The sequence below is a fragment of the Barbus barbus genome, assembly GCF_936440315.1.
Source record: "Barbus barbus genome assembly, chromosome: 35".
In the NCBI taxonomy this organism is placed as follows: domain Eukaryota; kingdom Metazoa; phylum Chordata; class Actinopteri; order Cypriniformes; family Cyprinidae; genus Barbus; species Barbus barbus.
In genome coordinates this window covers 23,221,304-23,246,108 of record NC_136763.1, presented here as the reverse complement: position 1 = coordinate 23,246,108, position 24,805 = coordinate 23,221,304, and the positions used below count along the sequence as shown (strand labels likewise).

At 36.8% G+C, this 24,805-nt stretch overlaps 1 protein-coding gene across 1 annotated transcript; it reads right to left on the bottom strand.

Annotated features, from left to right (window-relative positions):
* Positions 1–839: 839 nt before the first annotated feature.
* LOC306854828 (thimet oligopeptidase-like) lies at positions 840–24,046 on the bottom strand. Its single transcript, XM_079393073.1, has 13 exons — positions 23,929–24,046; positions 22,333–22,539; positions 17,508–17,656; positions 17,086–17,193; positions 16,885–16,991; positions 16,609–16,768; positions 16,355–16,490; positions 11,702–12,068; positions 9,224–9,425; positions 8,951–9,137; positions 8,573–8,701; positions 1,256–1,392; positions 840–1,172 (listed from the first exon to the last, which is right to left on the bottom strand). Exons 1-13 carry the CDS (start codon positions 23,939–23,941, stop codon positions 1,011–1,013), a joined length of 2,064 nt encoding a protein of 687 aa, XP_079249199.1. The 5' UTR covers positions 23,942–24,046; the 3' UTR covers positions 840–1,010.
* Positions 24,047–24,805: the final 759 nt, after the last annotated feature.

Below are 24,805 nucleotides of genomic sequence, written 5' to 3'. Positions count from 1 at the left end.
GCACCTAGAGATGACCTCTACAGCCAGGACACCTAGATGAGCCCCAGAGACTGATCCCCAGTGAAGACCCTGTCTCCAAGACGGCCATCGGGACAAGACCACAGGAACCAGATGAGTCCTTTGCACAATCTGATTCTGCTTTAGCCTAGATTTAAACTGCTGATTTTGTCTGGCCAGAGGAGAATGACACCATTTTGACAAACTATTTCCCCGTCTAAATACTGTGAAGCTGATTTAAAGCCACCCAGCTTTATATCAAGACTTTCTAAAAGTCTAAAAACAATTAGATTAAATATTAGGTGTCCGGTGACTTTTGAACATGAAGATAACAAGTGTGACTCCCAAATAAGGAGCACTTAGAATACGTTGACATGTACTTGCAAAGTCAGTAGAACCATCAAAAAGATGGACCATCAAAAAGTGTTAGCAGATATTAAGCAGATAGTTTGACATGTAGTTGCAAAGTTACTTATAGTTACCAAAATGTCCAATGTGGACTATCATATTAATGTGTTACCCCTTAGTGTATAATTTTATAAAAAAGGGAATTATAAAATAAACTCAAGTCAAATGCCAAGTCAAAGTCACAGGTGAAAGCTTTCTTTATGCTAAATTTAATTTCTTTGTTCTCCCAGATTCTCCCATTAAAACAAAGCAAAGATAATGCTGTCTGGTGACCTGCTGTTAATCATGTAGCTGGAGTCCCGTATATGACATCAGCCGAATTATGTGTTACGAGTGCACTGAAGCAGCTCCTTGACTCATCTACAGGGAATTCATCACGCTCAACAGAAAAGTTAAAACGCAACAAGAGTGTCGTGTAGTTTTTTTTTTTTTTTATAGACAGATGTCAATACAATTTTCAACTTTAAAATAAGGCTTCAAATTTTCATAGTGAAACCTTGCACAAGTGCAGGGTTGGGAGAAGGTGTGATAAGTGAATGAGCTTTTTGGGTTTTTTAGGAGGTATCAGTCTGAGGTTTTAAGTGCTTAGCCTAACATTCAGGCAGTCAGCAGGCGCAGGGCTTGCCCGGCTGCAGCTCAACAGTGAGTCCTTTGCTGAGAAGGAAAGCATCCTGCTTGGGTTGTCTTCCCAGGAACTTCTTCAACATGTCAGCAGCATCCTCAGATCCTCCAGGCTTAAGAATGCACTTCCTGTAGTCCAGACCCACCTGTGAGACAACACAGAAATATGAGTAGACTCATAAAGGACATTTACACACAGGATTCACAAGCACTATTGGGTTAATCTAACCTTAGGGTCCATGATGCCTTCTTGTTTGAAACGGGCATAGAACATATCCATGGAGAAGACTTCACTCCACAGGTAACCGTAGTACTGAGCATCATATCCTCCCGCCAGGTGACCGAAGGTAGCAGGCATGTTTGTCCCTGTAAGAGCACCAAAAAAAAATAAGGGAAAAAAGAAAAAATGAGAATGAGGAGGTGCTGATAATAAAACATGTATATATAACAGTTTGTTCCGGTCCTCAAATCTGATTGGCTGAGAGATCTTTCCAACCAGTATCGCCATGGGAACCATTTCACAATATATTGTCAGGGGTGCACTAAGTTTTTCAGTCTGGTTCTCATGAGAGCACCACAGGGTTCCCACTCTTTCATGAACACCAGATTCAAGGACTTTTTAAGCACCATTTATTTTATATCAAGCACCTGTCAAATTCACACGCCAGCGAATGTAGTGTCATGAAAGACCTTACAGTACTAAACATTACTTGCACTTAAAATTTACATTAAACATTTCAGAGTAATAATGTTTTGAATGTGTAGGTTTCATAAATTTAGACCGTTTTGAGTAGTCGTGTTCGAAGAATTTAATAAAATCCATTGACGTTAATACTGGTAATATTCAAATACAATTTCTAAAATATTTGTAGAAAAACAGCAAACTACAAAAAACAAAACTGTTTTTTGCTGTAGTTCTTGTACAAGATTTAAATTTGAAAGAATTTCAAAATTTTTAATTAATAAAAAGTGGTTAAATGTTGTAATAACACTGTAAACCTGTTAACATAAAAAATTAGCATGTTCTCTCAATAGAGACGTTACTCATTAAATCCCATTTTTTTCATCTTTGACCTAGAGGAATGCAGGTGCTCAAACATGCAGCTGGTCAAAATTTCAATATTTTTTTTTTAATATGTCATGAACATTTTAAACATTGTACATGTGCAAATCTGCAAATAAATATAAAGAAAATAAATAAAAAAATAGGACTTTCTATTTGCTTTTAAACTGTAAACGCGTTCCACTAAGCAGTTTTTCTTATTTTTCAAGTTCTACATTTTCTCCTTAGCTCCATGTCGCAGTAAGTTTTGGGAGTTCATTTTTAGTCCATCTCCTATCCTGAAAAGTCTGTCTTGCAGAGATTGACTAAAAATGAGCTCCTAAAACTTACTGCTATTCTGGAAGATAAATTCTTCAAACAGTGGTACAAGAGGATGTGGTGCTGGTCCATCAAGAGTCACTCTCAACCGGTGTTAATTTCGTTGACGAATACTTTATCATAATTTTCATCAACAACATTTTTTTTCAATGAACGAAAACTCTTTTTGAATGACAAAAATTATGACAAATCTATTGACATTTGTCAACGAATAAAAACGAGACGAAAATGTTAGGGAGGGACAATTTGGGAAGAGATTCATTCAGAACGAATCTGCTGCAAAGAAGGTTAGATGCAAACATATGAACCGGCGGGACATAAGCTAAAATACACATGTTGCACGGCGCATAAAACATAAAAAATGTCAATATGTGGGAGTAAGAGGAAAGCAGACATATGCATAAATCTGACGACGCAAGAGAGAACTTAATTCGTCATGTTTTCTGAGTGCAGACACTGAAGCATACACACACAGAAAGCGCGTCTCACAGCACGCGAGTACTCTTTCACGTCGCATGAACGGAGAAATACACACAAAATGATGTCGAAATGTCCGTTTTGACGAGTATTCACGTAAACACAGCTGTGAACGTAAACAGTAGGGAGAACGTGTATCAGTAGGCCTACATTGCATCCGTCACCATGCATTCGGTTTTAAAGGGATAGCAGCCTAATTTAGTTGCTATTGTCCGAGTCATTGATATTAATCAAGCAACAAAAGAAAGACATACAATCACTGCTCTTGACTGAAAAACTTTAGTAGCCCTAAAGATTAATCTAAATTAATTTATATAAATAAATATGTCTGCTTGAAAGAATGATAAACAAGTTGTTATAAAGAATGCATAATTAGCCTATATAACCATTGGTATTTCATTAAAAAGAAGACCATATTCTTGTTCTTTATGAGAAGTGGTTTTATTTAATTTTATCAAAGGCATGGTTGTGTGTCACCGCAGTTAAATTGCAGTCTATCATGATAAAAAAAACTATAATCAAACCTTTGCAAAGCAAAGTCTCTGAGAACCTGACATCTTATAATTCTGGAGACTCCAGGAAGGTTGCAGTTCTGGAAAATGGTGGCGCTGGAGAGTAAATGTTTGATGGTTTACACCTAATTCTTCACATTAATTCTTAATTATTTTGCAGTTACCGTGTGTCTTATCTTCTCCACCTGTTTTTTTCTAACCCCGCTGTAACCAATGAGCATTTCGCTGACCAATGGTCATGTCTTAACTTTACAATTTCTGTATTGCATTAGTTTTGAATATTTCTCATTGGAGATTTAATAATTTTTGACTTTTCAGTTAAATCTCTTTTTTGGCTAATTTTATCTGTAAAAGAAAATGCGCCTAATAATTCTGCACACCTGAATATAAGGAGTTTTTCACTTCCAGCCTTCATGGACAATTATATATCACTTATAAATGATTAATTACAAAATTGTTTTGCATTTTTTTCTTCCGTTTCAAAACTGGACTATAACGCTTTGCAACCTGGATTACCTTGAGGAATACATCGACACGCATTACAACAGACTCTACAGCACCATGAACAAGGACAAACCAGACGACAACAAAAAAAGTAAAGGCAATCTCACTCCAAACTCCAAAAGACCCCGTTCAGACTCACTAGCACAGGTACAACACCATCCACATTCAATGGAGAGACATTCTACTCTCCATTGAAAACAATCTTTCCGGACTGGATGCAAGGATAATAGATGTAATACACAAGGACATTCAAGAACTACGGCACAGCTTAGAATTCAGTCAAGAACAGATAGACTCTCACCAAAGAAAATAATTTTTTAAAGGACTCCGTTCACTCTCTTACCGCTCAACTCACCTCCGTTGTCACAAAACAAAACCATGAAAGAGCATTCTGGACTTACAATCGCGAAGCATGAGGGACAATCTAGTCTTCACAGGCACTCCGGAACAAACCCCAGACGCCCCGAAAAATCAGTTAAAGACTTCATGATAAAACAGCTCAAATTACCATCTGAAACTGTACAGGATATCACTTTCCACCGCGTGCATCGGATCAGATCCCAAAACAACAGCAATCCACGTCCAATCATCGCAAAATTCAAACATTATAAACAAAAAGAACTGGTTCAGAGGCAAGGCAGACAACTCAAAGCACAAACTACGATTGGTAATCTATACGGCCCAAACACAGACGACCCGTCTTTTTTTCAAAACTTATTTTCCTCTATTTCAAATCTTTCTATTGTCCAGTCATAATAGCAGGTGATTTTAATACAGTTCTCAACCCAGCAATAGATAGATCTAGTTTAAGAAATAAACACATTTGGCAATCTGCAGAAACCATAAAACAGTTCATGAGTGATTTTGGTTTTGGCGATGGCTGGCGATTACAACACCCAAACGCCAAAGAATACTCCTTTTTCTCACCAGTCCATCACTCATATTCCCGCATTGATTTCTTTCTCACCAATAATTCTATCATATCAAACATTTCCGAATCAAAGATTCATCCAATTGTCATTAGCGACCATGCTCCAGTAACATTGAAAAGGAATAGAAGTGAACCTCATAAACCTGCTACCAGATTCTCTCTTGAAAGACCCAGATTTTGACAACTATTTTAAAAGAGAGTGGGCATTCTTTCTAGAAATTAATGACACCCCTGGATGTCTCCCTCTCTTCTGTGGGAAACAGGAAAAGCAGTACTACGAGGGAAAATAATCTCATACTCAGTTTACAAAAAAGAAGGAAAGAGAACAAGAAACAGAATTGGAGCAGAAAATTAAACAACTTCAAGACATCAATATAAATAACCCAACAGAAGAAACAAAATAAATTAAGAGAATATACATTTAAATTAAATGCAATAATCAATAAACATACTCAATTCCTGATTCATAGGCTCAGACGAGAAGAATTTCATCATAGTAATAAATCTGGTAAATACTTGGCAAATCAAATCAAACGAAACAAGGAAAAAGCAACAATTTCAGTTATTACAGACCCAGAAGGAAAATCTACCGACTCACTGGAAGAAATTAACCAAATGTTTCACAATTTCTATAGCAAATTATACTCAACAGAAAAAGACCCAAATCAAAATGACATCAACTCATTTCTTAACCGTATCAATCTACCACAACTGAATGAACACCAAAGAAATAGCCTAGAATCACCCATCACACAACCCCAACGTCTTACAGCACTACAACACATGCCTAATAATAAAGCACCAGGTCCTGATGGATTCTCCGCTGAGTTCTACAAACACTTTTGGTCCACTCTATCACCACTCTTCATCAGAATGTTAAGTGAGTCACAACAAAAATTAAAACTCCCAGCTAATATGAATACTGCCACAATTTCACTTCTTCTCAAACCCAATAAAGATCCAAAATTACCATCAAGCTACTCATCATTGTATTTACAAGATCCCTCATCATCAATACAAGAAACAATTAAACTTATTGATTCATTTTCGAACATTTCTGAATACTCGGTCAACTGGAGTAAATCTTCCATTCTTTCATTAAATCACAATAGCTTGGACGTGACATCCCAGACATCACCTATCCCTCTATGCACCAATCACATCACATATTTAGGCATTAATATTTCCCCCAGGCTGTCAGAGCTGGTTAGTCTTAATTTCACCCCATTACTCAAAACAATAACTGATGATCTTCAACGCTGGATGAATTTACCATTATGGGCAGAATATCAGTAATCTAAATGACTATACTCCCTAAACTAAACTATTTATTCTCAATGATCCCAACACAACCCACCCTCACCTGGTTTAAGACTCAATTATTATCAAATTTTACTAGAAAAATAAGAAACTAGCTACGTTACAGAAACCAAAAACACAAGGAGGATTGCAAGCACCACATTTCTAGCACTACTCTCTGGCTAATCAGCTTCAACAGATATACAAATGCATTCACCCAAACTCATCAGAAAACATATGGCTAGATATTGAGCAAACAATTTGTAAAGATATTCTAATTTCAGATTTACCGTCAGACAATCAAAAAACACTTCTGTTTTAAAGCACCAACTATAGCAGCAGCTCTGACAGCCTGGTGGAGATTTCACCAAATCACAAACACTCCTCTTGTACCATCTACATACACCTCCATTTGGAATAATCCAGATTATACAGTTAATAAAAAGACACTTCATTTACACACATGGGCAGAAAAGGGCATAACACAACTCCAACACATCTTTCATAGAAATAATCTGGCCTTATTTTCATATTTGGTCCAGGAATACGGCATCGGGAGTAATAGTTTTTGGGAATATCTACAAATCAAATCATCTATCCGATCAAAAATCAACATTCGGACCGTTAATCTAGAACCTTCACCTTTAATCTCAGAGTTAATTAATATATCGTCCTCAAAAAAACTCTCTCTAAAATATACAGAATAATATTAAAATAAAAACTTTACCACATGCTAAATGGGAATCAGACCTATCTATTGCTCCGGATGCCGTTTTCTGGACACAAATCTGCAAAAATATCTCATTTATACAGTATAAGGTACTTCACAGAATTCACTTAACCGTACAGAAGAAACATGTTCACATTGCACCCAAAATGAAACAGATGTTCACGGCCTTTGGTATTGTACCCCAATTATACATTTTTGGGAAAAAGTCACTGAATCATTATCTGTCACTATGGGGTGTCACATCCCAAATTCTCCATCAGTTTGTTTACTAGGCGATATATCTATAATCAATACAGACAATACAAACAGTCAGTTACTCCTGGTAGCGCTAGCTATCGCCAAGAAAACTATCCTCATGAACTGGAAATCAAGAAAATCCATACATATTGCATCCTGGAAAAACCTCAATGGAAAATCTATCCAGTTCATCTCATAATACAGTAGAATTACACCCCTTCTGGTCAGCTCTCATTACCCTCCAGCAGTCATTAATCTGTTGACCTTCTTTGACTGAGACCAATCACAACAACACATCCCCACCTAAACTACTATTTGAACTTAATTTGAATATTAATCTTTGAGTTTTGGGAAGGGGTGGAGGACAACATCGATAAGATTTAATTTTTTTTTTTTTTTCTCTTCTTCATCATCTTTTTTGTTTGGCCTCCGGCCCCCAGTAGGCTATGACATCCAGGTCTGTATCTGGTGTGGTGGAGTTGCAATACGGGTGGGTGGCTGTGAGGTGGGACCCCACCCCCAATTATTAAAAATCAATTTATAATTCACATCTAATATTATTAATATTATTATTGTTACTTGCTCTCTTCATTGTCCTCCACCCTCTCCCAGTTTTGATGAAATCATTATTATTATCATTATGATTAATAATATTATGGTTATTATTGCTGCTAATAACATTTGTTGTCTTTATTATTACTATTATTATTCGTCTTTATTTTTTATTTTATTTATTTTTTACACTACTTATATATGTTATCAATCTATTATGATGCTATTTCAGTTGTATGCTTCCTTCCCCAACCCTAGACACTATTTGAAAATCTAGGTGCAAAAACAATATCAAAATACTGAGAAAATCACCTTTAAAGTTCTCCAAATCAAGTTCTTAATGCATAATACTAATCAGAAATTACATTTGGATATTTACAGTAAGAAAATTTACAAAACATCTTCATGGAATATGATCTTTACTTAATATCCTAATGATTTTTGGCATAAACATTTTTTTTTTAATTTTGACCCATACAATGTATTTTCGGCTATTGCTACAAATATACCTGTTCTACTTATGACTGGTTTTGTGGTCCAGGATCACATTTATACTTTCATTTCGATTGGAAATCTTATACAGTATTACAGTTAGTCGATCTAAAACGGTGATTGTGCATTAACAGCGGTCAACCATGTCAGTACTCAAATGAGCGGTCTTAACTTATTTACACAGCACATTTATTTATTTAGGTCGTGCATGCGCATCACTTATGTGCACACCTGTATATTGTGTTCATTTTATTTACAGTTTTTTAAGCATATTACATAAATATTGTAATACTGTACAATACTGCAACAAATATTTTTCCATTTATTTGCCCTTTAAGCCATTGCAGAGCAATTACATATCGGATATTCATCAAGGGGTTAAAAAAAATATATATTTGTATTATATTGCTGAGACCTAAATCTCATTTCACCTGGTGAAGAAGGAATTCCCAGGAGGTCCAGGCAAAGCCTGGCATACTCCTCAGCCGGGTCGAGCCCACTCTTTGTGTGCAAAGCCTGGTCCACCTTAGCCAGAACAATCTGCCTCAAGTTAAACAGTCCTGAAAAACGGAGAAAAAGTTAGTAATTCCAGGTTTTCAAACAGAGATGGAGACAACGAGGCAAAACTTACGGACTGCAGCTTTAACTAGACCAAATAAAATCATTCAAAATCATTTACTGAATTGTTTAAAATAAGACTAGGAAAGTGTGAGCAAACAGAGTAAACATTTGTTACATTAACTTGTAGCTAGTGTGTGATCAGTTTAAGTTTTTATTGTGAAAATGACCCGTGCGTGTTCTATGGTCACCTGTGTTAGCAAGTCTAGACTTCATGAGTTTGTCCAGAAGCTCCTCTGGAATGGGGTTTCCGGTTTTGTAGTGCTTGGACATGTGCTTCAGGGGCTCCTTCTCCCAGACCCAGTTCTCCAACATCTGAGACGGAGCTTCCACAAAATCCCTCTCCACATGAGTCCCGCTGAACATCGCAAAGTCAGCCTGAACAAACAAGAACGTCCATATTTAAACTTCACAGAGTGCAAAATAGTTGTAACCTAAATGTCACTGTACGCCCTAATTCAGACCTGGGCACAAAGCTGGTGCATCACATGCCCAAACTCATGGAAGTACGTTTCCACTTCATCGTGCTGCAGCAGGGACGGCGCGTCAGCGGTGGGCTTGCTGAAGTTAGCCACCATGGCAGCCACAGCCATCTGCCTGGTCCCATCTGGGAGCAAACAGCCGGGCTGCAGGCCAAAGCATGCGGCATGGCCGTACTTCCCCTCCCTGCAGGGATAATGGAGAATTAGCAATTAATCTAGATGAAGCTCTGCGTTCAGGATGGGAATGGGGTCTACGTCTCAGAAACAAATAATTTCATAAAAATGTTAAGAAATGTTTAAAGAAATTCAAAGAAGTTCATATGAATGATCCTAAGTGCAATTCCGGATAAAAAAATAAAATAAAAAATCACGTATTATATATCATTCTTAGGAAATATTTTAAGAGCATTTTAGTTTTTTCCTAAGAAGAAAATGACAGCCTTTTGTGTTATTTGACTTGCAGTTCAACTCGATGAAAAACACTTCAAATAGTAATTTCACCAACCAAAAATATTTGGCCAAAAATTTATTTTAGGTTTCAGCCAACACAGTTTAAACGGGCCTCCAATAAACAGCAATTCTCTCATCGTGCGTTTTGACTGCCTCAATATAGCTGATGTCTGAACAAAACTTTAAATATCTTTGTGCTTCGTTACCTTTGAGATGAAAGTTTTAACTTTCAAATTCTGTCAACTGTATAAAGAAATTCACACCATAAATGTAATATTCACTATATTAAATATTCATTATATGTTTAACTATTTAATGCATGTTTGAATAGCTCTATAATAAAAACAGGTTACAACTGCAACTGTTTAAATGTTTATATTTCAACAACTTGAAGAAACAACTAATTTTCGCTGTTTTCCTCGCTTGTTTCTTCACAATACCTGCAGAACTTCTGATGGTTCGGCTTGCAGCTGGCCTCGAACACGGGCGGGTGTATGCAAATGTTGGAGGCGTAGCTATTAGTGATCCCGACTGTTACATCACAGTCTGTATTATTTTCTGATTCGCCTATTTTTCAGTGGTCTTTTGCATTCATGAGATTTACATAAGGAGGTGTAAGAGATGGGTTGTTTTTTGTGTTACGCTCAACGGAAGAACATTCAGAGACTGAAAAGCTAGGGGCACGGTTGCAACATCACAATCTCCTGGGAGAGAGAGGTTACATTGACCTTCAAGATAAGGTTGGAAACTGTTGTCGTGTGATCATCCAGGTGCAGAATTCTGGCACAATACACACTTATTGCGAAACCTCAGAAATGTTGCTGAGTAATGGTTCCTCTTTTTGTAATTGAAACACAGGGCACCCAACTGGGAGAGGGATCGAGTCTGGCCAACTTGCTTTCTCTCTCACTTGGAGGGTTGTTCTTAACCCGCACCTAATTTTGAAGTATAAAACATGGGGTTTCTTTCAGAAACAGTGGAAGCTCAGCCGTGGGATAAGCGCGCATCGCCCGGCATTTCTCGGACAGGTGTTGGTCTTCCACTGTGACTGAAACGGGCTCCCCAGTCTTTTGAAGAGTGAAGATGATGGCACAGTTCTGAGGTTGTATATTGGTTATAATATTTTGCTTGGGGTTTTAGGTTTAGTGTATGCTCAAGTTAGTGTATTATTCATTCACGAATATTATCTTTTATCCATTTACTCATGATCATTCATATATTATGCACTGGCTTATGATTATCCTTCTTTAATGTGTTTATTTTTGATTATCACTATTCTTTTATGCATTTAACTGTGATCATTATCAGTATTATTGATATCAGCTGTGTGTATCAACAATAAACAGTTGTAATTGCTTGATTAGTATGGTGTACGGACCTTTTTATTGACCCCTTCTCTCGCCGAATTAGCACCTCGCTGGTCTCACATTAGTTTTGAAAACCAAAACAGAAACCATACTAAAACAGGAGGAAACAATGGTGTTTGAGGCTCACGGTATGTCATTTCCATGTACACATCTCTTATTATTCAACTATGCCAAGGTAAAGACAGTTTTCCATTCTATGGCACCTTTAACACCTTTATACTGCATTATGTATAATTTCAATGTTTATAATGCATATAATGAAAATGGTAATATGATTTAACATTTTAAGTGATTATTAACTAAAATGTAATTTTAAAAAATTATTTAAAGTACACTTTTTGTAAAAAAACAAACAAAATCCAATAAATTCATTAAAAAGCTTACCTTTGGGGATTTATTTAAGATTAGTCTCTTTTCTTAAAAAAAAGATAAGAACATTCTTAGGAAGTATTAAAAATACAACATATTATTAAACTATTTCTTAAATACAAAAATAAGAGGATAGCAAAAAATAAATAAATAAATCAATTCTAAGAATGTTTTTGCAATTCCGGTCCCTGAATCCCAATTTGAGAAAAACATTCAGATCCCCCAGCATAATCACCAGGAAAAAAGTCTGTAAAATACAAGTATGAGTGCTCACCTGGGGAAAAGATCCAGATAAAACTGGCCCACGACCTGGCCGGAGGTGCGGTCTTTAACGCAGTAAAGCGTAACATCATCGTGCCAGACAGCAGCGCCCTCCACCTGCTGGAAGGTGAGATTGAGCAACTCCTGATAGATGTCCAGTAGGCCCTTGGTAACCACCTCCATTGGGAAATACTCCTTCAGTTGGTTCTGATCCACTGCATACTGGGTCTCCTCCACCTGGGTCATGTAGTAGCGTGTGTCCCAGGCGTGGAGTTCTCCAGTGAAGGGCAGATTCCTCTTCTGGCTCTCCTTTTCCTTCAGCTTCGAAATCACAGCCCTCTCCTGCTCACCCAGGGGCTTCAGTTTAAGAGCCAGATCCTCTATAGTGTGCAGGAGATGATGGAAAGACAAAGGGTTAGACAAAGTACTACTAAATTCAACAGGAAAAAAAAAAAGAGTTGCTGCAAGATTTTTAAGCTCAAATTTAAGACTAAGTCCTTTAAGACCTGCACAAATAAAATAAATACCATATGAGCGGAGTAGGGCAATGTTTATAGCAACATATTAAACTGTAAAATGACTGTTTTGATTTACAGTTCAGATACAAGTTTTCACAAAAACAGTTTTATAAAATGATACACTTCACATTTCAGGCTTTAAACCATTTTTAAGAAAATGGATGAGTCAAAAGTATTAACCCTATTAAACCCTATTGCAGTGGTCGGCAGCAGGCGGCCCACGGGCCAAAAGTGGCCCGCCAGCAATAATATCTGGCCCACGCCCGTAGCCAGATTATTTTGATAGCGGCTGGTTCTGAAATTGATTGTGAGTAACTGTTGCTGTCATGACAGATCTAAGTATGTGAGCGGAGCGGTGTGATTTTGAATGGAGCGAGGAGTGGATTTCTTTTTTTTTTTTTTTTTTAAGTCGGAGCGTCATGGTTTTCAATCGCTCCAAGAGCGCTCCATCACCGCTCTATCACGAGTGCAATTCATGCCAAGGACCCTAATATAACTGCATATTTAGCAAGAACTTACATGTTAAACATATTTAGCTAGCTAGATAGAAAAGGATCACTCAAATCAGAAAGAATGTGAAGGCTATGATGACTGCAGTGGACATGAGCAGAAAGTTATATTTCTCAAGGAATTTATTTGTTCCTTCTGAATATTTTCAGCTGACAGCTGACTTCTGTTTTCTCAGAATTGCGTGATCAACTCGCAATTCTGAGAACATAGTCTTTTTCCCTCCTCAAAACTGAACTTTAACTCGCAATTCTGACTTTATAATTTGCAATTGTGAGTTTATATCTCACAATTCTGTGAAAAAAAAAAAAAGAATTGTGAGAAAAAGTCGCAATAACCTTTTTTTTATTTTTTATTCAGTGGCGGAAACGGGCATAGAACTGTGATATTTCAAAAATACTGAAATAATTTAGACGCAGACGCGTGTTTCTGATATCAGTGAGAGCGGAGTGATTATTAAATGCTCGGAGTGCAGGTGAGAAATTGTTGACGCTCCACTCCGCTCACATACACCGATCGGACACCGCCACACAAATGTGGCTTTTTGTTAATGACTGTCGCAGGATTTTACACAAAGTAACAGCTCACTACCAGTTACAAAATACATTGTAACAGTCAGTCACAGGCCATTCTGGTTGCATTTTTCATCAATGAATCTCTTAAATTATCCTTTGACTATGTTCTAGCCTACCATCTAGTGTTGAATTTTTTTTTCTTGGCCCAATGCCAAACTTACTTGCCGAACCCTGCCCTATTGTAACTGTTAAGATTTTTATTATTATTATTTTTCCCTAAAACTGATCGTGCAGAACAAACCTTAAGGCCTAGAGAGCTGAAACTTTGTCAGAAGGTAGTAGTCTGGCACGCTACTCAATCGGCCTATGGGAGCGCTACAACAAACAAAAATGTGAAATCGCTCATAGCTCCTAAACCGCTTGTCATAGACTTAACAAAAGCCTTAAAAAAAAATCAGATTCAGAACCTACTTTTGCGAACTAATCCTAGGTTTTTTGCCCAATCTGAACCAAACCAGTGTAGAAAAATTATCTGGACAGTGAACATCAATAAATAATTATCAAAAAAAAAAGTTGAAATTTCGAAAGCGGAGGGACAATTTTATGAAAAAGGCTATAACTCGTGAACAAAATTAGATATCTTCACCAAACTCTGTACACATGTGTAAGAGCTCAATCTTTGGTCAAATAAAAAAAATTGTGCAGCTCTGTAAGATGGAAAAAAACCTAAAAACAGCTATAACTACGCAAGAGTTAGTTAAAATGACCTGAAAATTAGTATGCAGTGTCTTGGTCCAATGTGCCATAAGCATCTATGAGGACATTGGCATATCTAAAAAAACATGGCCGCCATTGGCCAGTGAAGTTTGAGCACCTATTAGACAAGGTTAATGGAGGTCGATCGGAACGAAACTTGGTGGGCATGTTCAACCCATGGCCCTAAAGGTCTGTAAGAATTTTGAAATAAATCGGCCACTAGTTGGCGCTAACGAGATTTTTTGGCTCTGTATTCACGTGGTATCACACACATCCAGACAATATGCATATCATTTGATAGATCTCCTCATAATGCACAACTTTGCCTCAAAAACCATTGCTGTCAATCAAATCGTTCATTAATTATTCACAAATATGTGAAAAACCTACTTTTGCGAACTAGTCCTAGGTTTTTCGCTCAATCTCGATCAAACCTCTGCAGTAATATTCTGTGGACTCTGTAGAGCAATAATTATCAAATTGTTGAATTTTGTTCTTTGGTTACGTTTAAGGGGGTCATTTAGAAAAGGGGCGTGGTCAAATATACAGAAAAGCCTATAAAACCTAAATAAAAACTCGAAACTTTACAAAACTTGGTGAAAACATGTATCAGATTACTCTTAACAAGAATGCAAAGTTTCGTGGATTTTGAACCATAGGTGGTGCTATAACAGTTAAAAAGGCCTCACAAAAACCAATATTTCTACAGAAAATGACTTCAAAATGTAGAGCATGTTTATATATTCACACAAACATTAGATCTTCATATCATATGATATATCTCTGGGACCAATGCAGTCAACCTACTTGAAAAACCTGTCCTGGAGTACCCCCAGCCCTGCACATTTTGTATGTCTCCCTCATCTATCACACCGGATTCAACTCATCAGCTCATTAGTGGAGACTGCAAGACCTGAAGTGGGTGTATCAGATATAGGGAGACATACAAAATGTGCAGTGCTGGGGGTACTTCATGGAGAGGTTTGAGAACCACTGAACTAACTTAAACAGTACTGTTCATAGGTTTGATGGATTCATGCTTAGATATTATAAAATCACTGTTATAACATTTGAAGTCACATTTAGTCAAAGTTTACCATTTTGTTCATACAGACATGGTCAGTTTTTACAATTATGCCAGATTATGATTACAGAAAAACCTGAAAATGACATATAGACTCTTAAAAAGAGAAGACTTGCAATAAGTATTGTCACTTATAATTTATTTCAAATAGATATCTCTGCAACAAAATGTGTGTGCATGTATGTCTCTATATGTGTGTGTGTGTAAATATGCTTATAGAGTAGCTACTGGGGTGCCTCAGGGCTCAGTTCTTGGACCACTTCTCTTTTCTGTCTACATGGCATCACTAGGTTCTGTCATTCAGAAACATGGCTTTTCATATCACTGCTATGCCGATGACACTCAACTCTACCTCTCATTCCATCCTGATGATCTGACGATAGCTGCTCACATCTCAGCGTGTCTAACAGACATTTCTTGCTGGATGATGGACCATCACCTTCAACTCAATCTAGCTAAGACAGAACTGCTTGTAGTTTCCGCTATCCCATTGCTTCATCACAATCTCACCTTCCAGTTATGCTCATCTACCATAACTCCTTCACAACTCCAAGGTTTCTGGCTGTTTTTGATTTATGATGAGATGAATTTCTCAGACCACAATGCTAAAACTGCCCTGTCCTGCAGATTTGCATTATACAATATTAAGAAGATCAGGCCCTTTCTCTCGGAAGATGCAACACAACTCCTTGTTCAGGCTCTTGTTCGGTCCAGACTTGACTATTGCAATGCTCTCTTGGCAGGTCTTCCAGCCAATTCTATTAAACCCCTACAATTAATCCAAAATGCCGCTGCAAGATTAATCTTTAATGAGCCGAAAAGAACGCATGTCAGACCTCTGTTCATCAATTTGCACTGGCTACCAATAGCTGCTCACATTAAATTCGAGGCATTGATGTTTGCCTACAGAACCACCACTGGCTCTTCAATACCGGAGGCTCCAGTGCCATCTAGCCAATTCTATTCCAACAGAGGAGACCTGATTCAAACAAACAGATGCAAATACTTTTGTGGAACCTGCAATATATTTTGTCATGGTTTTTTGATAAATAAATGGAAATGGAAATATTTTGTCTTATATATTATCTTCACAGTCACTTTTGATCAACTGAATGCATAATTTCTTTAAAAAAAATCATAATTTTCATTAAAATAAAAAGGTTCTCTCAAATGCTTGCTTTTACATGCTATATCAGCATTTTAAGAGTTTCAGCTCCAGTCTCAACTTTGTTATTTTATTTATGTGAGATTCTTGTCTATTTCTATGTAAAGATATCAGTCATTACCAAGGAAAGTTGCAACCGTCTTGGAGGTCTTGGCCATGTTCATCTCAAGGACAAAGTCGGCATGAGTGCTGAAGCCCAGCAGGCTGCTCTTCTGAGCGCGCAACTCCACAAGCTCCTTCAGGATAGCAGAGTTCTCCTGTCAGGGGAAACATTACAGTAGCATTATGAAAATGATTCACTGCAATTATTTTAAAGCATATTGTTATTGGGTAGCATTCTAGTTCTGGGTACAGGTGATTTCTGGGATGTCTGACCTCTTTGCAACGCGAGTTGAAAGCCTCCTCTAATTTCTTCCGTGTCTCTGGGATGAAGCATTTCTTCATGGTGGGGAAATAATGAGGATACTTCAGAGTGAGCTTCAGTTTTCCAGAGTCATCCTTCTCCAGAGAGTTAAGGAAATCCTCAGGAAGCCCCCTAATAAAAGCATTTACACCCATCATATATTATTTTCAAAACTACATGTAAGAGAAGAAAAATAATTGTTCATGCAAGCACTAAGTGTCTCTCTGAAAAGAAAGTATTCTGTCCACCCACCGAGTTCCTCACGAGAGAAATGGAGGCAAGTTGTATCTTCATTCAGGTGTTTGTTGAAATCGATACACAGAGTGCTCATTTTTTTCTTGATCTTTTTGATCTCCTGTTACAGGGAATATAAAACCCTGTTATAGGCTAGAAGAGAGCGTTGTGTTACTGCTCCACAGCAAACTGAAAGGAATATCTTAATATCTGACCTCCTGCGTATCTTTGTGAAGATGGAGGCCGTTTCTTTGGCCAAGCTTAATGAGTCTCTCCATGTAACGCTTCGCCTCAGGGGTTAAACTCTCATCTGAGAGCTTCTCCTTTTAAAAAGTACATAATTATTTTGATTTATTTATAAATAAATTAAAAATGACAAGACATTATAAAATAAAAATTCAGTTGCTTCAAAAAGAGGCGTTTACAAAAGGTGTTCTAAACTTGCATCCTCTTTAGTTGTTTTTATATAAATACCTGGCAAAATTTATGCAAAAGTTAGTGGAACAACACACTAGTGTGTGACCTATTTGATTAAGTCAGTTAGCAGGTTTTCTCAGCTGTCTCAGACCTCAGTTCTGTCCCTGAGAGATACTAGCGTTTAGTTCCTGAGGGAGATGTGTTAGTGCTCGCTGCTCACCTCCAGAGCCACGATTCTCTGATAAACATCCTCTCTCATACTCATCTCCACATCAAACTCTGACAGCTTCTTATCAGCTTCAGTGCTGGCCGTTCGGACAGCCTTACAGGGGGACACATGCTGAGGGAAATCCAGCATGTTCCGCTGAACTGCAAAAAGAAAAAAGAAATCAATCGGTTGTTTTTGATGCTTGAATTTAATCAGCAGGTCCTCAGAGATTCTATGCATATTAATTCAACATATGTCTATTGAACAAATATAAAACAGAGGAATAGAAAGGGGCATATTTTTGTTTGGCTGGAATTCAAATTCAGCTAATTCAACACCTGAACAATGGTGAAGGGCAGAGGAACACACGAGCTGGTCAGCGTGTCATTATGCAAAAAGTGCTGAATGGCGTATACCACTAAACACAGTTTTCCTGCGCACTCAGACTTTTTTTTTTGATGGCGCTTTCAAAAGTAGATAAATAGATAAACCTGGTATGTTTCTTTGCAAATGTCACCCCTGGACTGAAATATAACGATACAAGTCATTCGAAAAACAAACAATAACTACTTAGATGATTAACAGAAATGTTGTCTTGATTAATTTTTATTATTAAAAATCTGAAAATATTTTGTAAAATACGTGTTACATCATATGTAAACCCTGTTAAACCCTTGTGCATCCTTAGGGACATTTTTGTATATTTTATTTTGGTTTATTTGTTCATTTTGGCTGTTAATGCACAGATCATACATTTTCTGCTTCTGCTAAAAAAAGGCCAACTGCATTGAAATTATGTAATATAATTGTGTGGGTGTACTGGTACGGACATCAGAGGGTGGATTACATGTGTGCTAAGAAACCTTTTTTATTCTGACACTGTATAAAAAATATTAATGCATCAATATTAATACTGTTTCTAATCATTTAATTATCTAAGACTGTAAATAATAATAATAATAATAATTTAAATTATAAATAATTTAATAATAAAACTCTTCTTGGCATTATATGGAAAATATTTTCCCCCATTTAAAAAAACAGACATTGACAGACATTTTTGTCCATTTAAAGGTGGGGTAAGCGATTTCTGGTAGCCAATGTTGACATTTGAAAGCACCAAAACAAACACGCCCCTACCCCAAGAGGGTCTCGCCCCTATTTTGATAGCTCCGCCCCCCCCCCCACATACATAAGGCAACGATTAGTTCTGTGAAACAAGCAAAACTCATAATCAGTGATGCTGTCTACACTGGATGCCGCACCACAACACGACAAATCCCCGACAGTAAACTGCAGCCGCATTCTATTTATGACATAATGACACAAATTTAAAATGATTTTCAACGGTCGCTTTGTTGCGTCCAGTGTTGACAAACCACGACAGGACAGCTGCTGCGTCCGGTGTAGACACGATGTAAGCCTTTTTTTGTTCCGCAAACGCTTTCCTCTTTCGTTTTTTATCCGTCATCTCCATCTTTCTGTCGTCGCTCGGCTAATGTCCGTCATGTGCACTGATGAGCACTCTCTCCTCTGCATCATGAGTAGACACGCCCCTTACTGCTGATTGGCTACAAGTTTGTTTTGGTACTTGTCCCTGACTCGTTTTCTAAAGCGTTTTTGAAAAAATGCATACCCCACCTTTAAGGACTTTTGTAACTTTTTTTAAATTGACGCACAAGAGTTAAATCACTGTTTACAACATAATTAAAATTACTTGATAAATACCAATTACATTCAATTACTTTGAAATTTTACTAATTATTTAATTATTATATACAGGGTTTCTGCAGATATGAACAAGTTCAATTTAAGACTTAATTTTAATACCACCTTATATGAAATTTAAGACCTAAACCTGTAATGGAAATCCACATTATATTACATACATATGTAATATTTCATATGTTTAACGTAAAAAAAAATATCACTGTCATAAATTATATTTATTACCATGATATACTGTGAACTTTTCATATCAGCAGAAAACATTCCATATACAAAATATCCCCACAAATGTACAGCATCGCCAAGATTTTTGGTGGTGTAAACAATTTATTCTGAAGCAGTATTTTCAGTGTTTTATCAGCTTCTACATACTTAAATCTGCATATTTTCATTTACCTTTACAAAGACCTTTTTCAACCATTTTAAATGTATGCATCATCTTTCATGTCAAATTATTACAATTAATCAATAAATTCAATACTAAATATTTACACTGCAAAATTACAACTGCAATAAATAATGTTATGAGACTGTTGTAAAAACATTTTTGGATATAAAAATAAATAATGTTGGGGGGGGGGGGGGGGGGGGTGAGGTGCATACTTTTATGCATACTTAACCACCAGTAGGTGGCGGTAAGTGACTTAATGAGTGAGTCGTTGAGTCAAACAATCGATTCGTTCAGAACGCCGAATCATTTAGAAGCAAAACACCGCCGAGTGTTGCTTGCCTTGGGGAATGTTTAATCCTTCTGCTGTGATCTTTGTTTCGAACTATTTTTGTTGTAGAAATAGAACAAAAACAGTAAATATTGCGTCTAAAAAGTAACTTAATAACTACCTGACTACTTGTTTATTGAACTAAAATCAATGTGATATTTGCAATCGTGAAAACATTCAACAAAATAGCTCCCATGGTGTGTTACTGAACTGTATCATGTTATGAATAAACTAAACATTTTGATTTTTTACCTCAGTATGTTTCTTCTGACTTTCTGTGTGCTGTTATGCTCATTGGTTTGGAAGTCTCTCACAAAGAGACAGACAGCACGAGTCTGAACAGCATGGCCTTGATACAGAAACACATTATAAATCGCTGTTTATAAATCATTCTTGCGTTTCGATGCTTTGCTGGTTATTTTTTTGTCACTTCAATTTTAGTCAGGCTATTTGTCCGGTCGGGTAAGTAAAAAAAATAAATCTTATGTCTGTTGAATGATTGTAAACTGTCATTAGGTCCGTCAGACTGAAAAACATCTTTTAGCGGTAATGTGACCAAAAATATTTAAGACATTAAGACTTTTTAAGGCCTTTTATTAGGAAAACGTTAAGACATTTTAAGACTTTAAGGACCCGCCGACACTCTGTATATAATAAATAATTATTGTTAAACATAAAATGGTATAAACATTGTATGTGTCTTTAAAACATTTAATATATCGAGCTTTTATGGATCATATAGTATCACATAGGAGAATATGGAGCTCATGCTTGAGAAGGAAAGAAACACCTCAGTGATGACTGAACGATACAAATAAACATTCCTCAAAAACCTTATGCATCCCATTTGATGCGAACAGATACATTTTTGAATGTATGGATAATCAAGTAAAGCTAAAATGCTTCAGTCCATTGTATAAGTACACAAGTAGGAATGGTGTATGTTTATGCAGGTGTATATGCATTTAATTTAGGGATGCATCGATCCGATACTCAGGATCGGTATTGGCTCCGATACGGTCATTTTCTGCAGAATTTTCATTTTCAGACGAAACCGATCCAAATCCGATATTGTGCGTATAATATTCAGTGTTATTGTTGAGCCCCACGAAAGGAACAAACACATTATAAAGCACCATCAAGTTTTCGTACACTATATTTCAAGTGTTCTGAAGCTGTTCCATAGTTTAATCTGAGGTACAGATGAATATTTAAGTCGTTAAATTCAAGTTCAGGTAAACTCTCTCCGCTGCGGCTGTCTGTCATCCTCCATTCAGCATTCAAACTGTGCTGCGTTCGGTTATATCAGTCAAACTCTCTTCAAGAGCGCACAGTTACTGAGGTTTAAAACTGTTAAAAGAAAAGGATCTATAAACTAACGCACAGATTTAATACACTATGCATCAATATCTCTTCCCTTTGTACTTTGAACTTTTCTGTGTGGACTCAGAGGGCTGCGCGCTGTGACTCCGTATCGATTCAAGCGCATCATTCTGCGCACGGGATGCTCAAGTGCTTTGTGTCCGCTCTGCATTGGAACCTTTCGTATTATAATACTTTTGCACAATGAAAGATTATTAATAGTCTTTCTCGTTCTGTCCTATCACATGTTGCTGCCTTCTTCACTGGGCTATAGATTTAAAAAATGTCTTTTAATTTTATAGTATATATTTATACATAAATATATTTGCTTGTTTTGTCATGAATGTATTTTACAACAATACAAAGAGCAACGTGTACCATTTTACCAGATTTAGTCCTACATTTACTTTTATTTGTAAATAAAAATGTTTCACTAGGTTTTATAAAATTGTGCACCAATTTTCTGCTGAATTATCCACTAACTTTTTTTAAAATAGTATTTTTGTCATAAATTATGATTATATATTTTTCCATTTGTTATTTTTCATTAAAATGAAGTTATCTATATGTAGTAGATTGTGTTTAACACACAAAAGAGTGACGATCAGGTCAAAACAGAGAAGTATAGAAATTCTACATTGATCTTAAAAAACTGCACTGGTATCGGCAGATACTCCGAATTTTCGGGATCAGATCGATTCTGAAAAATTTCCCTAATTTAATTGTCCTATATGTGGGTTTATTTATCTTTTTTTACCTGTGATTTGCTGGCATGGGGGATTGTGTTCTAAAATGTGAAACGCTTTAAATAAAATACCCCCCAAAAAAGCTTCAGTCCAGTGTTCATTTAAAAATTCTACATAAAAAAAAATCCATAAAGATATTAAAGCAAATAAAAACGTGTGAACCTGAAGGGGGGCATGTTTAGAACTGTTAAATGCCTTTTACTAAAGGAACATAATCAGATGACAAGTTTTTCAGCAGCGTTTATATTATTAAATTGCATTTATAATGTAACTGATTTCTACCGGTGTACTCCACTTCCACATCAGCGAGGGCCTTCAGTGTGTTCTCATAGCTGACACTGGCCAAGTCCAGCGCTCCGACCATGTCATACACCTGTTTGGTCTTGGCAATAAGCTCTTCAGTAAGCTGCTGGATCCGGTCCGGAGAGAGATCCCAGTGCAAACGGTTGTTATCACAGACCCGGTCCCCAGAGCCAAACACAACTTCACCTAAACATTCAAAAACAGCATGGCTTACACTGAATATTATAACGGTATGAACTTAATTGTGACTTAAATATACAACCATATAATTTATTATTCCTGAAACAACATATCAACCAATCATGCTTCAACAGTATTAACGACGATATGTATAAAAGTGTGTAGACTCGTTTGGCTAGTGAATTTTCACTTCTACAACTTTTTTTTTTACTTAAAATAAATTTATTTGTTTTAAACAGGAATTTCAACTTAAAATGTTTTAATAAGATATAATATTTTTGTAATTTTAATAAGATATTTTCTCTATATAACTCACACATGCATATTAAATGCACATAACTGTATCATACAGGTTAAATAAGATTTATTGCTATCTCTTTAGCGCCAACTGAACATGATATCTGCTCTTTACGGTCATTATGAGTGATATTGTTGAGGGCGTGTGAATAGTTTGCTAATAAATCCGTGTAAAGAGACTTCTGAGAATTGTTTCTAAACACATTAGAAATGTATTGCTGAAACATTACAAAGACTGAACTATGTAGTACTGAACGTTAAACAGTTTTTCACCAATTCTGTTTTCAGTTTTGTTTGGGCGGGGCTAAAACGGTGGCTCGATGACGCAATGGAGCCACCGAGCGTGGCCCCGCCCCTAACACTATAATAACTGTTAGGGGTCAAGTTCTTAGTTTGTGTTTTTGAATGTCTGTGATGTTAGATATACCGATTCTAGGCAGAGACGGTTCTAGGGTGAATGCATACCCGGGTCTTAGCCCAGAGACATCAATGTTTAAAAACATGGCGCGTTCACTAGAAACGCGCAAATAACGAGCTTGCAGCTCAAACATGTATAGCTGTATATCAGTAGTGGGCGTGGTTTCAGCGCGACCGCAGACACGCCCCCAGCGTTTGAGAGCAGCGAGTCCTGCTTATTTTCATAACTTATGTTAGTTAACTACAGTGGTCGGCACTAGACGGCGCGACAGAACATAGTCGAAGCATAATGTAAGATATTAATTGATGAAAAATGACTGACTGTTACCATGTATTTGTGCGCCTGTTGCCGACCACTGCTCTACTAAACATATCGCATTTAAGTAGGTTGACCCTAAACCAACATTATAAAGAGAGAAGCCGCGTCAGAAGAACACATAAGAAATGTTTTTGCAAACAGAGAATCATTATGATTAACGAATCGCTTGCATTGTAAACTTAGGCCCTGTCAGTGTGGGACAAAAGCCGAAGTCTGGTGTGTTTTGGTTGTCGGAACCGGAGCTAAGCAGCTCTAGCTCGCTAACGAGCCACTACTCCGGCTTCGTGTAGACGGCAGACAGTTATGTTAAGGTTCTTATATTCTGCATGCTTTTGAAGTTTAGCGTAGCACGTATTTCTTACCTGTAGGTGCCATTTTCCACTCAGTCGGTCAGAAACACCGCGTGTTTAACGATTCAATGAACCTATATTAGCCGCTACCTCACGCTTCCTGCTCCGGTCACATGATCCTCAGCGGAGCTCGTGATTGGTTGAAGACTTCTGACGCCATCTGCTGGCGAGGCGAGAAGTTTTTGTTTTTGATTATTATTGAAAACTCTTATCATATATGACAGGACAATCAATCCATACTCAGTACACTGACATGGCATGTGTTAAAACGACAGATGGGTCAGTAATTCTAAATGTTTATTTTACAGGGGTTTTTTTTAGTGTGAGGGATGTAACAACAGCAAGGTCAAAAAAATATAGCTATATATTTTTGTAGTTGTTTTAACGTAGTTTAATTTTTACATTTTTAAACGCGTGTTCATGTTGAAATTCAGCTTACTTTTTGTCATTTTTGAAGCTTTATGAAAAATTGAAAAATAATGAAAATATTGTTTTCCATGGGAAACAAAATAACACTAAATGATAAAGTAATTAATAAATTACAAAACTGATTAATTTCAGCATTGCATCCACTGAAATGTGTTTAATCCACCACACTGTGATAAAGTAGAGATCCAAAATGTTCATTGTTGTGGCACAGTAGTACCAAGATTGGGAGTTTTGTCTTTGAATGATCTGTGCATCCCTGGGCTTGCTGCTCAGATGCCACCTATCATCTGCGTAATGTACAGACAGTTAATTAAGATATTTTATTGGAATATTTATTCAATGCCCTGAATTAACCACATAGCATGGTCATAGATTTTACTCCTGCTAGATATTTGTACATTTGGTAATAATATACACATTAGGTTAGCAGTTCATTATTATAATGCCAATTTTCATGTCT